The sequence below is a fragment of the Chiloscyllium punctatum genome, chromosome 3 (assembly GCF_047496795.1).
Source record: "Chiloscyllium punctatum isolate Juve2018m chromosome 3, sChiPun1.3, whole genome shotgun sequence".
NCBI classification, from domain to species: Eukaryota; Metazoa; Chordata; class Chondrichthyes; order Orectolobiformes; family Hemiscylliidae; genus Chiloscyllium; species Chiloscyllium punctatum.
Window position 1 is genome coordinate 134,821,699 of NC_092741.1, and position 13,872 is coordinate 134,835,570.

The window sequence follows — 13,872 nt, forward strand, 5'->3', positions numbered from 1 at the left end:
AGCTGATGAGTTAGAAGAGTCGAATCAAATGAACAAGAGAATCAAAAGATGGTCAGTCTCCTTGAAAATAGGGTCCAGTAACATTGTTCCCAAAATCAAGATCCTTAATGGAGGTTAACACTTTTGTGTAAAGTTTGGAATGGTTAACCACAGATACTTAAAAGATGCTGTTGAGTATTGAGTTGTTTTAACATTCTTTACTCAATTTATTCAGAAGCAACAGCTTGGATATGATGCATGAGCAATATACAGGTAGATGGGAAAAGTATAAAAGGCATGATTAGTGAGAGCTGTTCACTGATTCCAGAGAACAAATGGATACCTGGTTTGGAGTGTGTTAGTCTCAGTTGCTTTTGATGTCACATTTTGCTCTATAATGAAAACTCTTGGCTTTTGAGTCCCAACTTCCATCTGAAGAAAGTGATTGCCTGAGGAAGACTCTCACATGATAACAACCTCTGCCATCTGCTATTTATATTTTATTTCTACAGAGTCTGAGCTTACCCTGTGGCAATCACTTGTTTGAATCTTTCCAAGCAATAATTATACGACAGGAACCCAAGATGCAAAGATAGTCACCTCCCCAGTCCATTCCTTTTGCTTGGGGTTAGTGCTTGATTTATCTGGAGGCCAATTGCTCGCCTTTTCCCAATTCTTGCATAAATAAGGTGTACACAGGGCTTGAAAAATCCACTGTCATTTGTTCAGGTATGCCTGTAAACTCAAGTGACTTCAATATGTAGAGCACAAATTTGAGCTTTGACATAACCTTGTTTTGGTTCTAAAATGAATAGAATTGCTTGATTTTCCAGCAAGAGAGAGTGACTTCAAGCTATTCCGAAAAATACCTTTGACTAAAAGCCATTATTTCTAATCAATGCTGTCAATTTTACCCAGGTTCAGAAACATACAATATATAACCAAGAATGGAATAATCTTACTAAGTCTAAATTTGATTATAAAACATTGCCACAAAAATTAGGTTTATAAAGTTGTGTTTTTGGGACTGTGACTAGAATTTAGGTTAAATGCAGGTTTTGTATTCTGCCTCACGACAAACTCAGATTGTGTGGTTGTTAAAGATCGAGGTGGGGAAGAAGGATACATTGTTAACCTGGAAAGAAAGTGCAAGCTGTTAACACTTGTATGCAACAGCAGATGCAGCTGCGTTGACAGTGTTTGAAGTCCAAATTGCTTTTGTTTCACTGTATGGTAGTTATAATTTTGAATTCACTACTTAATGAATGGTGAAAGCAGAATTAATAATAACATTTGAAATCAATGAGTGCATGAGAAAAGTGCACTGCTAGTGGTGGGAACAATTGGATTGCTTTTGTAAAGGGTAGTTATGATGGTCTAAATGGCCTCCTTCTGTGCTGGATCATTTCAGAATTTTAACTAAAATGTTACCAGGAATAGGAAGTATAGTTGTGATCAGAAGTTTGTAAAATAATCAAGGTATTTCCATTGGAAGTGAAAGTTAAAACCTATTTGAAATTTGGAAACCTTTGAACAGTTTTGAGTGTTGTCTTGGAGTGGTAAAGGACATCAGGAAAGCTTTACCACTTGTCTTCGAATAATAGCACAGAGCCTTTTATTTCCGTGTGGAAAGACAGACAGAGACCGGGGGGTGGGGGTGGGGGTTGCTTACAGGGGGGAAGGCAGGGGTACTGTCATCTGAGGGACAAAACTTTCAACAGATTTTCCTCAATACTTTACTGGAATGACAAGCTGCATTGCATCTCAAGACTAGTGAGGGAGTCTTACGTTTGTAATCTTCAGACTCAGAGGTAATAGTGACATCACTGAGACAAGGTTGATATCCAAGGAAAACAAAGGTGAAAGTTTTTCACGGATGATCAGAATGTTAAATGTTTGAGTGTGAATTGAGGAAGAAACCATAATGTAATTTTAAAAGGAATTTGAGTGAGTATGTGAGGATGTAGAAGAAGTTAGAGAAGATTAATGCAATCAATGTCATATAATTGGATTTTTAAAAGGATATTACTAAGGTACACTTGGTAAGCTGATGATAACATAGGGATTCACAGGGCAAATAATTGAATGGGTAGCAAATTGGCAAAAAAAAAATGCAGATAATAAGGGCCGTTTTAAAGTGAAAGTTTGGGTAAATGTAATCTGACTAACCTTGACAGGTTTGCAGTGACTCTAACTCAGGCACGTTATGCGGTGCGTTGGACAAATGGGCCAAGAGTGAGGGGAAGGTCCAACACAATTTTATAAAACACTTTATCAATGAACAACAGCATTCAGCAGACTTTACTATTGCACTATCAATCTTTTCACGGGACTTATTCTACTCCTGACACATGCTTCTGAGAATTCACTACACCCGATCCACAGGTCCCTACCAATGTATTTGAACTGTCATTAAGGTTCTGACAGGCTGCTTCCCAGTCTTTAAGGGTTGGCTGATGGTTCAAGATCTGCAGTCATCAATTTGGACTTCCCCTCTTATCTAGGGCTGGTTCTGGTCTTCCGGTCGCCTTGCCGGAGTCATCTGATGATGCTCACTATGATGTACAAGGAGCTGGAGATAATGTGCAGGTCGGCTGTCAGTCGGCTGTCAGTGCTCTCTGGACATGCTGTTGAAAAGATGCATAAGCAGAGTGAGCTGGGGCTCTAGGTTGCCCCCTTTATCCCCCCTTCACACTTCTGTGGCCTGTGTCCATTACTAGGATGGATTATTCTTTGCAAGATTATCAACTACTTCTTTCAATCTAATATTATGCTTCAATTTGTATAGCACCCTGGTTAGGCTTCAATCAGAGGACTTGCTGCATTCTAATCTCCACTTTAACAACACCGAATCAGAGAATTGTTACAGCTCAGAATAAGGCCATTCAGTTCATTTGTTGCAGCACTGTCCATCGAAAGCAGCATTATTCCCAGTACCAATCTCTTGCTTTTTCCCAATCTATACCCTTGCTCACAACTTCTTTCCAAGAAAATCATTCAAACCTGCCTCAGCAGAATCATTTCCAGGCAGTGCGTTCCTTATCTTAATTTCTCACGATGTGAAAGCTTTCTTTTCTCACATCACCTTTGCTTCTTTTGCACATCACGCTAAATATCTGCTCTCTCATTATGGTTACTTTTTACAAACAGGAACAACGTCTGCCCATTTATTTTACCCAGTCCACTCGTTATTTTCAAAATCTCTATCAAATCTCTTCTTAGCTTTCCTCTCTCCAAGGAAAGCAGTCCCAACTTCTTCAACCTGTCCAGGTAACTGAAGAAAATAAATGTCACATGATGTGCAAGAATCCTTAATAGCATCAAACTCGTCAGATATAAGCTCTCTAGAAATGTTAAGCAGGTTCAGAGATTTTCTTTAGAACAGACAGAGACAGTCTGTGAGAGGCATTTTAAACTCCACACACCTTTGGTCGGTTGGATGTGTTTTGAATGTTCGTGGGAAAATCCAACACTTGAAGCAAAAAGCAAATTAGTTGCTAATAAATTCAGTGGAGATTTATCCTCACATCATATGCCCATGAAGACAATGAATATTTTTACTTTTAAAAGGGGCATAGAAAACAAATTACTTTGACATAATGGATTCCAGAAGGATAGTTTATCTTTTTTGCGGTTTCTATAAAGACAAGGATTAACTCATGTTTTGGCATCTCTCCGGAAAGTCAATACAATGTAATGATCTCTTAGAGACCTTTCAATTGAAGAAACAATCAGAATGTAGCAGACCACATGTGGAATTAACAGGTAATATTGGCTGGATGTTTACAGAGACTGAGATACAAAAGCCTCCAACTCCCAGAATTGCTGTGTGCAAATTGGAAAATGGAATGACAGAAACCACTTTATCATTAGAAAATATGAATGGCTGTTGTTCTTCCCCATTATGTGAGAATGATTTATGCCATCACATCATTATGTGCAGACTGGAACATGACAGCACTTGATGTACTAACAACATAGAACGCAGAATGGCACGGAAATAAGCCCTTCACCCCATCATGGCTGTGCTGACCATGATTCCATTCGAATCTAATCCCATCTGCTTGCATATGGTCCATATTCCTCTATTCCCTGATTGCTCATGTGTCTATCTAAATGCTTCTTGAATGTTGATATCATCTTTGCTTCTGCACCTCACCGGCAAGGGAATTCCCGACAGTTCCCACACTCTGTGTAAAACAACTTTGCTCACGTATCTCCTTTAATCATTCCCCCTCTCATGTTAAACCTATCCCCCTAGTATTTGATATTTCCACTCTGGGGAAAAAAAAAGACTCTATCAGCTCTATCCATGCCTTCCATAATTTTAATTACTTCTATCAGGTCACCTCTCAGTCTCTGATGATTTAGTAAAACTGATCAGGAGATATCTTATTAATTCATGAGGCAATATTGTGATTTGAAGATCAGAAGAAAGCCACCTTGTGTAGCAACAGAAAAGATCCTGTCCAAAACATATACCATATGCAATGAAACCGGTATACTTTCTTTTACTTGCTAGATATACCCTCTCTATGGGAACTCGCCTATAAGTTCAATGTGAGCAAAATGAGTTGTGAGCCATAAGCATCAGCAAAAGCTTCGAACCTCCATTGTTTTCAGTGAAATGAGAGAGCATTTTAGGCCTGCAGCATACAGAGTTAAGCTTGCAACCAAACTTGTTTTGTGTATGTTCTGGGCACTCAGTATTCAAATAGCTAAAACCTTCCTTCTCAAAACTACAGCTCATGACATGCAACTGAGAAATGAGAAAAGGGGAAATTATATTCTATCTTTTCCTCATCTAGAAAATGGAAATTATTAGAAATTTGCTGACTCAGCGAATAGTTAGAATGTAGAAGTATCAAATAATGACAATGCTTTCTGGCTGTGTTATACAAGTACATGAGTGAGAAAAGAAATGGTAAAAGGCTGATGGAATGGGAATAGACTGTCGTCATCTATTAAACAATAACCAGATTATGAGCATTGAATGACTTGTTTCTATCATGTTAATTCTATTTAATTTATACAAGAATATGAATGAAGAGAGATGACACACTAATGAGTGTTGAAAAGTAGCTGCAATTAATAGTATCAACATAGCTATAAAGAATTCCTCCTGCACTGTAGCTCCTATGATTTTGTTAGTCAATGATATATTATCTTTAGCAGTCCAGTCTTTCAAACTCAATATCAATAGTTCACCAAGTTTGTCCTTTTTCTCTATTACCTGTAAGGAATGCTGCACCAAAAAAAGAAAGCTTTTCCATTTGCTCTCTTTAGGGAATCCTTTCTCCCATTCTATTTTATTCCAAATTAATTAAAATGGACATCATCCTTCCTTTCCAGAAGCACTATTTGTTCAATAATTTCTGACTACAATGATTAATAGTTAAATAATTTGATAAATACTTCTCTCTCGTTGATTGGTAGGTTACACAATTGAATAATCAAATGCATCTGAATGGCATATAACTACTAATTAAACACATTTTTGTAATGCTTTTTGATTCTAAAATGTAAATATGATTCCTTAGACAGTCTAAACAAATATGCCAAAATATATGTCAGATGAAGGTCATACTCCCACACACTTTTCAGCAGCTCAGTTGCTGAGGAAGTGAGGGCTATCAACTGTCCAAATTAAACGTATTTGTCATTTTGATCAGAAACTATGGCGACATTAAACACAGTTTAAAGAAGGCAAAACATTCAGGTAAACTGAAATAAAAGAGTGATTCTTGATTAGACACTGAAAGACTGGAAATGGATAACAGTGCAGGCTAAAGGATCGAAGTTTATACCGATAAGGGTTTGATGAAGAGAGGTCAGAGGAGACTTGTTTCATGTTGTGTATTAATGCAAGCATTGGTCAGTTTATTGGATTGTCTGGGCGAAAGTGAGGACTGCAGATACTGGAGATCAGAGTCTGGATTGGAGTGGTATTGGAAAAGCACAACAGGTCAGGCAGCATCCGAGGAGCAGGAAAATGTTATTGGATTGTCTGGTCTGTTTCTACTGTACTTTTGTGTAATTTTGCTCAGAGTACAGAACTAGAGATATATAGGAAAACTGCAGAAAGAAAGAAAGGCAGAGGTCAATTTGTCTCTTTTGCTTTCTAAGTAGCATTATTTTTATTCCAGTTTATTATTAACACGTGATTTACAGTATATTTAAATAATATTTTCTAACTTTTTATGACTTACAAACTCTTAACTTTTTATTTTCCCATGGAACGGGGGTGCTCTTGACAAGACTTGCATTTATTGCCCATCCCCAAATGCCCTGGAGAAGATGATGAATGGAAAAGTGATAAAGTTTTTTTAGGTGTTAGATTTTTATTGTCACGTGTACCCAAGTTCAGGAGTACAGTGAAAAGTTTATAATTTCACCACACATGGTGCCATCTTCGAAACCAAGGTACCTAGGTACAAAAAAAGCTTAGTTTCAAAGTAGTAAGAGAAATTAGAGTTAAAATGTTAAGTAATTCTTCATAGAATAGTAGAAAAGTAAACATATAGGTAATAGTCCACATTAAATTCTTTCATAGTTTAAACTTGGAAAAAAGTAATAAGTTAAAAGTTCAGCAGTCTTTGAATTCTCCGCTTATCTCAGTTGTCTGTTCTCAGTGTCGCTGTCGCACATGCTATTGCTGCTACTGAAACCGCCACCTCTCCGAACTCCCCCGGTGCCTCGGGAACAAGTCTGGGCAGGATCCATTCGCACAATGAGCTGAGACATCGCCATGAACTGCCAAGAGATCAGCCGACCTACCGTCGAGGTACCAGACCATGACCCACCACGTGCCACCAAGAGTCCAGGCTGCGACCTGCTATGAGTCACTGAGAAACCAGACAGGCACCTGCTAGGGAGCTGTTGAGAGACCAGGCCATGACCTGCTAGGAGCTGTTGGGAGACTAGGCCAGGACCTACTAGGAGCTGCTGGGAGACTAACCAGGCCCTGCTAGGAGCTGCTGAGAAACCAGGCCTGACCCTGCTAAGAGCTGCTGAGAGACCAACTGGGAGCCACCACGTGTCAACAAGAGACCAGGCCAGGATCTGCTACAAGTAGCCGAGAGACCAGGCTCAGACCCACCAACAGACCCAAGATAGGGTAATGAGTTGCTTGGAGGGAAACTTGCAGATGGTGCTGCCTTTGTCCTTCTTAATGGTAGAGATCATGAGTTTAGAAGTTGCTCTTTAAGGAACCTGAGTGAATTTCTGCTTCTCGTAGATGGTACACTGATGCTACTGAACATCAATGGCAGAGGGCATGCATGTCTGTGGTTGTGTTGTCAAACAAATGGGCTGCTTTTCTGGATCCTGGATGGTGTTGAACATCTTATGTGTTGTAAGTGCTGCACTCATTCACGGAAGTATTCCATCACAGTTCTGACTTGTGCTTTGTAGATGGTGGATAATTAGCTTTGGAGAATTAGGAGGTGAGTTATTCACTGCAGGAATCCTAGCCTTTGACTTGCTCTTGCAGCCATTGTATTTATATGGCTAGTTTCTGGTTAATGGTAACTTCCAGGATATTGATAGTCAGTGATTCAATGATGGTAATGGTATTAAATGTCAACTTGCAGTAAAGAGTAATTTAGTACATAATTCCTTGTATTTTTAAAGTTGAATTGGTGGGCTGGATTTGACAGTTCCTTGCCTGCACATTTGAAAGTGAGGGAGAAGGACCCTTTTAAAATACTGCATATGGTCTTCCTATTGCCCTTCCTCTCATCCTGGCCTGTCTGTCATAATATGGGAGTTGAAGAAGGTGTGCAGCCTGCCTATCCTTGGACCCATGGAAGGTTTGAAGTATTCAATTAATGGCCACATTCAGTCACCACACTAGCAGGAGAAGGCACAGGCCAGGCATGTAGCCCAGAAATTCACATCACTCTCAGGGCAACTCTGCATTCATTTATCTGTACTTCTAGATCAGGATAATGTAAGTTGAAAAGAAGCTGTAACTCTGCCAAGAAATTGCTTCCACCGACTTGACTCAGCTTGTGTCTCTATAGATTTCACTCTAGTCTGCAGGAGTGGTCAAAGTCAAGAGGGTGGTGCTGGAAAAGCAGGCAGCACCTGAGGAGCAGGAGAGTCGACGTTTCAGGCACTGCCCTCTTGACCTGTCCATCGTCTTCCTCATCTATCCACTCCAGCCTCATCTCCAACCTATCACCTTCTCCCCCACCATCACCAACCTATTGCAATCTCAGCTGCAATGCCCCTCAGACCCACCTCCCTCCCATTTATCTCTCAGAATCCTGGCCCACAAGCCTCATTTCTGATGAAGGGCTTATGCTCAAAACACCGATTCTCCCGCTCTTCGGATGCTGCCTGACCTGCTGTACTTTCCCAGCACTACACTCTTAACTATGATCTCCAGCATCTGCAGACCTCACTTTCTCCTACAGGAGTGGACAAGCATAACATTCTTTTATTTTAAGTTCGAAAGCATCAAGCAAATTTAATTTACAAAAGATAATGGAGCAACCAAATGTGCAACATCTTGTGCTGTGCTTGTATTTACAATGCTGTTCAGCTGTACAAGTGGATATATTAAGCTTAGAAACATAAGAAATAGAGGCAGAAGAGGCCATTCAGCCTTTGGACCCTGCTGCAACATTTGATGTGATCAATGCTGATCAAACTCAGTACTCTGTTTTTGCTTTCTCCCTATATTTTTTGCACTAATAACTCTATTTAGCTCCTTTTTTGAAAACATCTCATGTTCTGGCCTCAATCACTTTCTGTGGTAGAGACTTCCACAGGCTCACCACTTTCTAGATGAATAAATTTCTCCTCATATCAGGCAGAAGGTACAGACGCCTGAACACACACATCAGCTTTAGGAACAGCTTTTTCCTAGCTGTTATTAGACTGATAAATAAACTCTCAAGCTTCAAATAATGGTGATCTTGCTAACATTGATCTCACCTAGCACTCACCTTGTACAATATAACCTGTATATCGCTGTTGAAGTCGCTTTACAACCTCTGATCTGTACATCCTTGCTTACCATGATCTGCCTGTACTGCTCATCACCAAAGCCTTTCACTGTACTTCAGTGCACATGACAATCAATCAATCAATCAATCCTAAATGGTCCATACTTATTATTAAATTGTGAGCTCTGGTTTCGGACTCCTCAGTCACTGGGAATATCATTTCCATGTTTAGTCAGTGCAATCATATTTGAATGTTCTTGGTTTCTACGAGATGTCCCTCATTGTTTTAAAGTCCAGCGTGCTATTGATCCAGTCTCTCTTCAAATGTCAGTCCTGCCATCCTGGGAACTGTCTGTTAAATCTTTATTGCATTTCCTCCATGGCCAATACATCCTTCCTCAGATAAGGAGACCAAAATGGCACCCAATACTCCAGGTGTTGTCTCACCAAAGTCCTGTACAGTTGCAGCAAAATATTCTTGGTCCTGTAAGTGGAAAACAATGCAAAACAATGGAAAACAAAGATAAGATAATCTTTTGCAAGTAATTTTCTAAGTAATGCAGAATGTGGAAGAAATTTGAGAGCCTTTTCTTCATTTAGAACCCATAAGACGATAAAATATAGGAGTGGAAGTAAGGCCATTCGGCCCATTGAGTCCACTCTGCCATTCAATCATGGCTGATGGGCATTTCAACGCCAATAACCCTCACTCTCCCCATATCCCTTAATTCCTCACAAATTAAGAATTTATCAATCTCTGCCTTGAAGACATTCAATATCTCGGCCTCCACTACACTCCATGGCAGTGAATTCCACAGGCCCACCACTCTCTGGCTGAAGAAATGTCTCCTCATTTGCATTCTAAATTGACTCCCTCTCATTCTAAGGCTGTGCCCACGAGTCCTATATCCCTGCCTGATAATTTTCCAGCGTCCACTCTTTCTAAGCCATGTATTATCTTGTAAGTTTCTATTAGATCTCCCCTCAACCTTCTGAACTCTAATGAACACAATCCCAGGATCCTCAACATGTAAAAACTTAAAATACGCCACAGTTATGCTTTTAGAACGACACTCAAAATTTAGCCTAATTGTGGATCAGGCCACTTTCAATCACCTAGAATGCCCATCTGAAATAGGTACTGGGTTAATTTTTGTTCTAATATCGCACTCATTTAGAGGACCCCAGTTGTAGAACTTGGACCTTGCAGTCCATTTCCACAAGATCTCATAGTGCTTTGCCAAAAGTTGCTGGAATAGGAAGAAGGATTACCATTTATAGAATTTCTGTATTATGAAATGCACCTTCTGATTCAACACAAGAGTATGAGTTAGTTAGTTTAAGAAATTTGTTACCCAGGAAAGTAAAATGGAAACCATTTCATCCATTGTTTCGGTGTTGTCTTAAAAGGAGTTATCCAATTTAATCTAACTTTCAAGCTCTTGGTTTGTCTTGTAGGTTACAGCATGTTAAATGGGTATCCAGAATTCCAGTGCTCACTGGATGGAAAATGTATTCCTCACTTCCTCTTTAATCCTTTAATCCTTTAATTGCTTTAATCTCAAGCCCCGGTCATTGAACTTTCTATGGGAACCAGACACAGGTTTGCTAACAGCACTGAATTTACAACCACAGTCTCTTCTTATGTCTGTAGCAGTCCTTTTTTAATGTACGCACTTTGGAATTAAATGTGTAAAATGTCTGTAGTACTTCAGGTTTCTGTTATCATGACAGAGCTGCAACTTAATTAAGGGATAAAAGGCACAACGAGCAGCAGCTTTAAATTCCACTTCATCTATTTTATTTTTCAAAATGTAAAAATCATTGCGCTCATTTCCAAATTACAAATACTTCACACAAGCTCGCAATTACATTCAGGAGAAGATGAAAAAGAAACAATATTTCAAGAACTCTATTAACATAAATAAGATAGTCAACAATAAATGATATTAGATTACTTCATGTAGAACCGAGCAAGCTTTTATGCAAATCTATGAAACTAAATAATTGCTACACATGTCAACATAACAACGTAATTGAATCCATATAAAAACAAATAGTCTGTCTGCCACTTTATGCAAAACACAAAAATCTTATATTGCAGAAGCATATAAATGTATATACACATTTGTGTTATGTTCTGCTCTTACGGCAGGTGATTGTGAATATTACAATTTGCCTTTACTAAAGGTCATATTACACTAAGGTCAGTATAGCGTGTATAGCCTGAGGACAAAGAAATTGAAAACACTAGAATCAGTGAGATTGAAAATTATCTACTGTCAAATGTTAAGATTGCTTGTTTTTTTTTCTTTTGCCTGCCTGAAATTGGCTTTATGTTTTGTCATTTGTTTTCAGTGACCCTTTGAGGTGAACAGCTCCTATCTCAAAGCTGCTGTTTCAATATATTATTGACCGAGCTTTGCACAAGTTTCTGTTAGAATTACGTGATATAGATCTTGACTTGTGGGCAATTACCAAGACAGCAAGTAGAGTTCCTACTCTTGGATCATTTAATGAGCTGAAGATATACAGCAGTGACTGGACCAAAATAAGAGATACAAAGATTCTTCTTATGTATGGATAGCTACAGGCATGTAAGAATGAATACTAGTCAAAAGTTTCAACAAGTTTTTACTTGATGGATATACTAGTGATATTTATAATATATAGTCTTTCCAACATTACCATAACTCACTGGGGTAGCACATGTTAAAGATTTTAACTTAAGTACACAACATGTCCCAATTTCTCAGAATTTCACACCCAGAGATTGATGTAGAGCATAGATCAGTTTTCTATACTTAATAAGAATTAGTATTTATTACAAGTAATTAGGCAGCAAATAGTTGTAAACCATCAGAATGTAACACTACAAATTAAAACTCTAATCTCCTTATAAACTCTTGTTTATGCACACAGACAGAGGAACAGATAGGGAAACATTGGTTAATTGGCAGAGGAAAATTCAGATGCATTTCAATGATTTCAGTTCATGGGTTGCTGAGAGGGTTCTTATGATTTTTATAGGGTCGCAGAGTTATACGGCTTGGAAATCAATCCTTCGCTCTAACCAGTCTATGCTGATCATAATCCCAAACTAAACCAGTCCCACCTGCCTGCATTTGGCTCATATCCCTCCAAACGTTTCTTATTCATGTACTTATCAAAATGCCTTTTAAATGTTATAACTGTATCCTCATCCCCCACTTCCCCTGGAAGTCCATTTCATATACGAACCACTCTCTGCGTAAAATAAATTTTCCCTCAATTTTTGTACATCTATCTCCTCTCACCTTAAAAAATGTACCCTAGTTTTGAAATCCCTCCATCCTAGGAAAAAGACTCCTGCCATTCACCTCATCTATATACCTAATGACTTTATAAATCTTTATAAGGTCACATTCAACCTCTTATGCTCCAGTGAGAAACTACCCGAACTATGCAGTCTCTCCTTATAACTCAAACCCTCCACTTCTGGCAACACCTTAGCAAATCTTTCTGAATCTTCTCCAGCTTCCTACATCAGGGTGACCAGAACTGGACACAGTACTCCAGAAGAGGTCTCACCAATGTACTGTTCAATCTCAACATGATGTCCGAATTTCTATACTCAAAGGTCTGAGCAATGAAGGCAAGTGTGCTAAATGCCTTCCTAACCACCCTGTGATTGAAACATCAAAGGATTATATCACTGAACCCCTAGATTTATCTGTTCTACAATACTATGCAAGGCCTCACTTTCAATTGTGAAAGTTTATGTTTGTCAGAATGTTGATTCTCAGTCATCTTTTCTAGATGCTTCCAAAGGCTTGCAACAGACGTAAGGTGGCTGGTTTGCTTATAACATGTCCTGACTCATCAGTGAAAAGGCACAGATTCCAACAACTGCTGAGGGAAAGATGAATTGAATTTGTTTAGGTTTTTGATGGGTTTTAACTGTAGAGAATAGAGAGACAACTTTTGTGCTGGTAGAAATTAAAACACTTCTCTTTATCTTGTTCCCAGCCCCAAGCTGTTCATTTACCTGTGAATCAAACCTCTGGTTGGAAGGCAAAAGGCTTTTATCATTGGTCTATAGACTAGTGACCGATTAACAATCGACATCTTGTTGCCACACAGCTGCGTCTGTAGACAGAACCATTTGAATCCAATTCATCTGCTACTGTTTCAGTTACTGTTTGTTCACATAGCTGTTTACACAGTGCTTCACATAACTGTCAGATTACTTGCTTTTCAAAATATACAGCAATCCTCGAAAACAGTGATCCTAAAATTGTTGATCCCCATTTCAATGCACAATTTTATAAAGCACATAAATAAAAAGACAGCATGCAAGTTACGTAAATACATTAGTATAAAGTATACTTTACGGTATGTAAATTAGGTACTTTTATCTTATACTGTTAAATCACTGACCTTATCATTCAAATTTGAAATTTCAAATAATAGATACTCAATGCCAGACCAAATTTACATGCAAAGAGTTAGCATGGAGAAGGTAGATATCGAGACTTAATTTCTCACTGAAGGGGGCATAGAGTTAACATTGTGTCCTTACATATTTACATTTCTTGTCCATTGTAAATGTGCATTGCACAGCAAATTTCTATTAGCAAAACATAAACTGATAGTTTTGCTGATTACTAGTCTTGGAGAAATTTTAGTGATGGATTAAGTTGTGCAAATGTCTTTGGACAGGTTGCATGTAATAAAATTATAGTATTTGCTTCTGGTTTCAGACAGCATGAATTGCCTGCTGCATTGTAACATGTTGTTCGGATTTATCCTTAGAGATTTCTAACTGCATGTCTGCAATGCACACAGCAATCTGCTGGTGGTAATGTAAACAATACAGTTGCAATATTTATTTGTATTAAAAATCATGACTTTTCTGTTCTCAATATGTTTAAAAGAAATAGAGAAATCCATGTTACAT

General features: G+C 38.6%; 1 protein-coding gene across 1 annotated transcript in view; it reads left to right on the forward strand.

The window, feature by feature from the left end:
* Positions 1 to 13,872, forward strand: part of sntg2 (syntrophin, gamma 2) — a 357,280-nt gene that overhangs the window by 97,651 nt on the left and 245,757 nt on the right. The window contains exon 4 of the mRNA XM_072549107.1: positions 6,598 to 6,763. Within this exon, the coding sequence (XP_072405208.1) occupies positions 6,598 to 6,763 (166 nt within the window). The remainder of the gene's footprint in view (positions 1 to 6,597; positions 6,764 to 13,872) is intronic.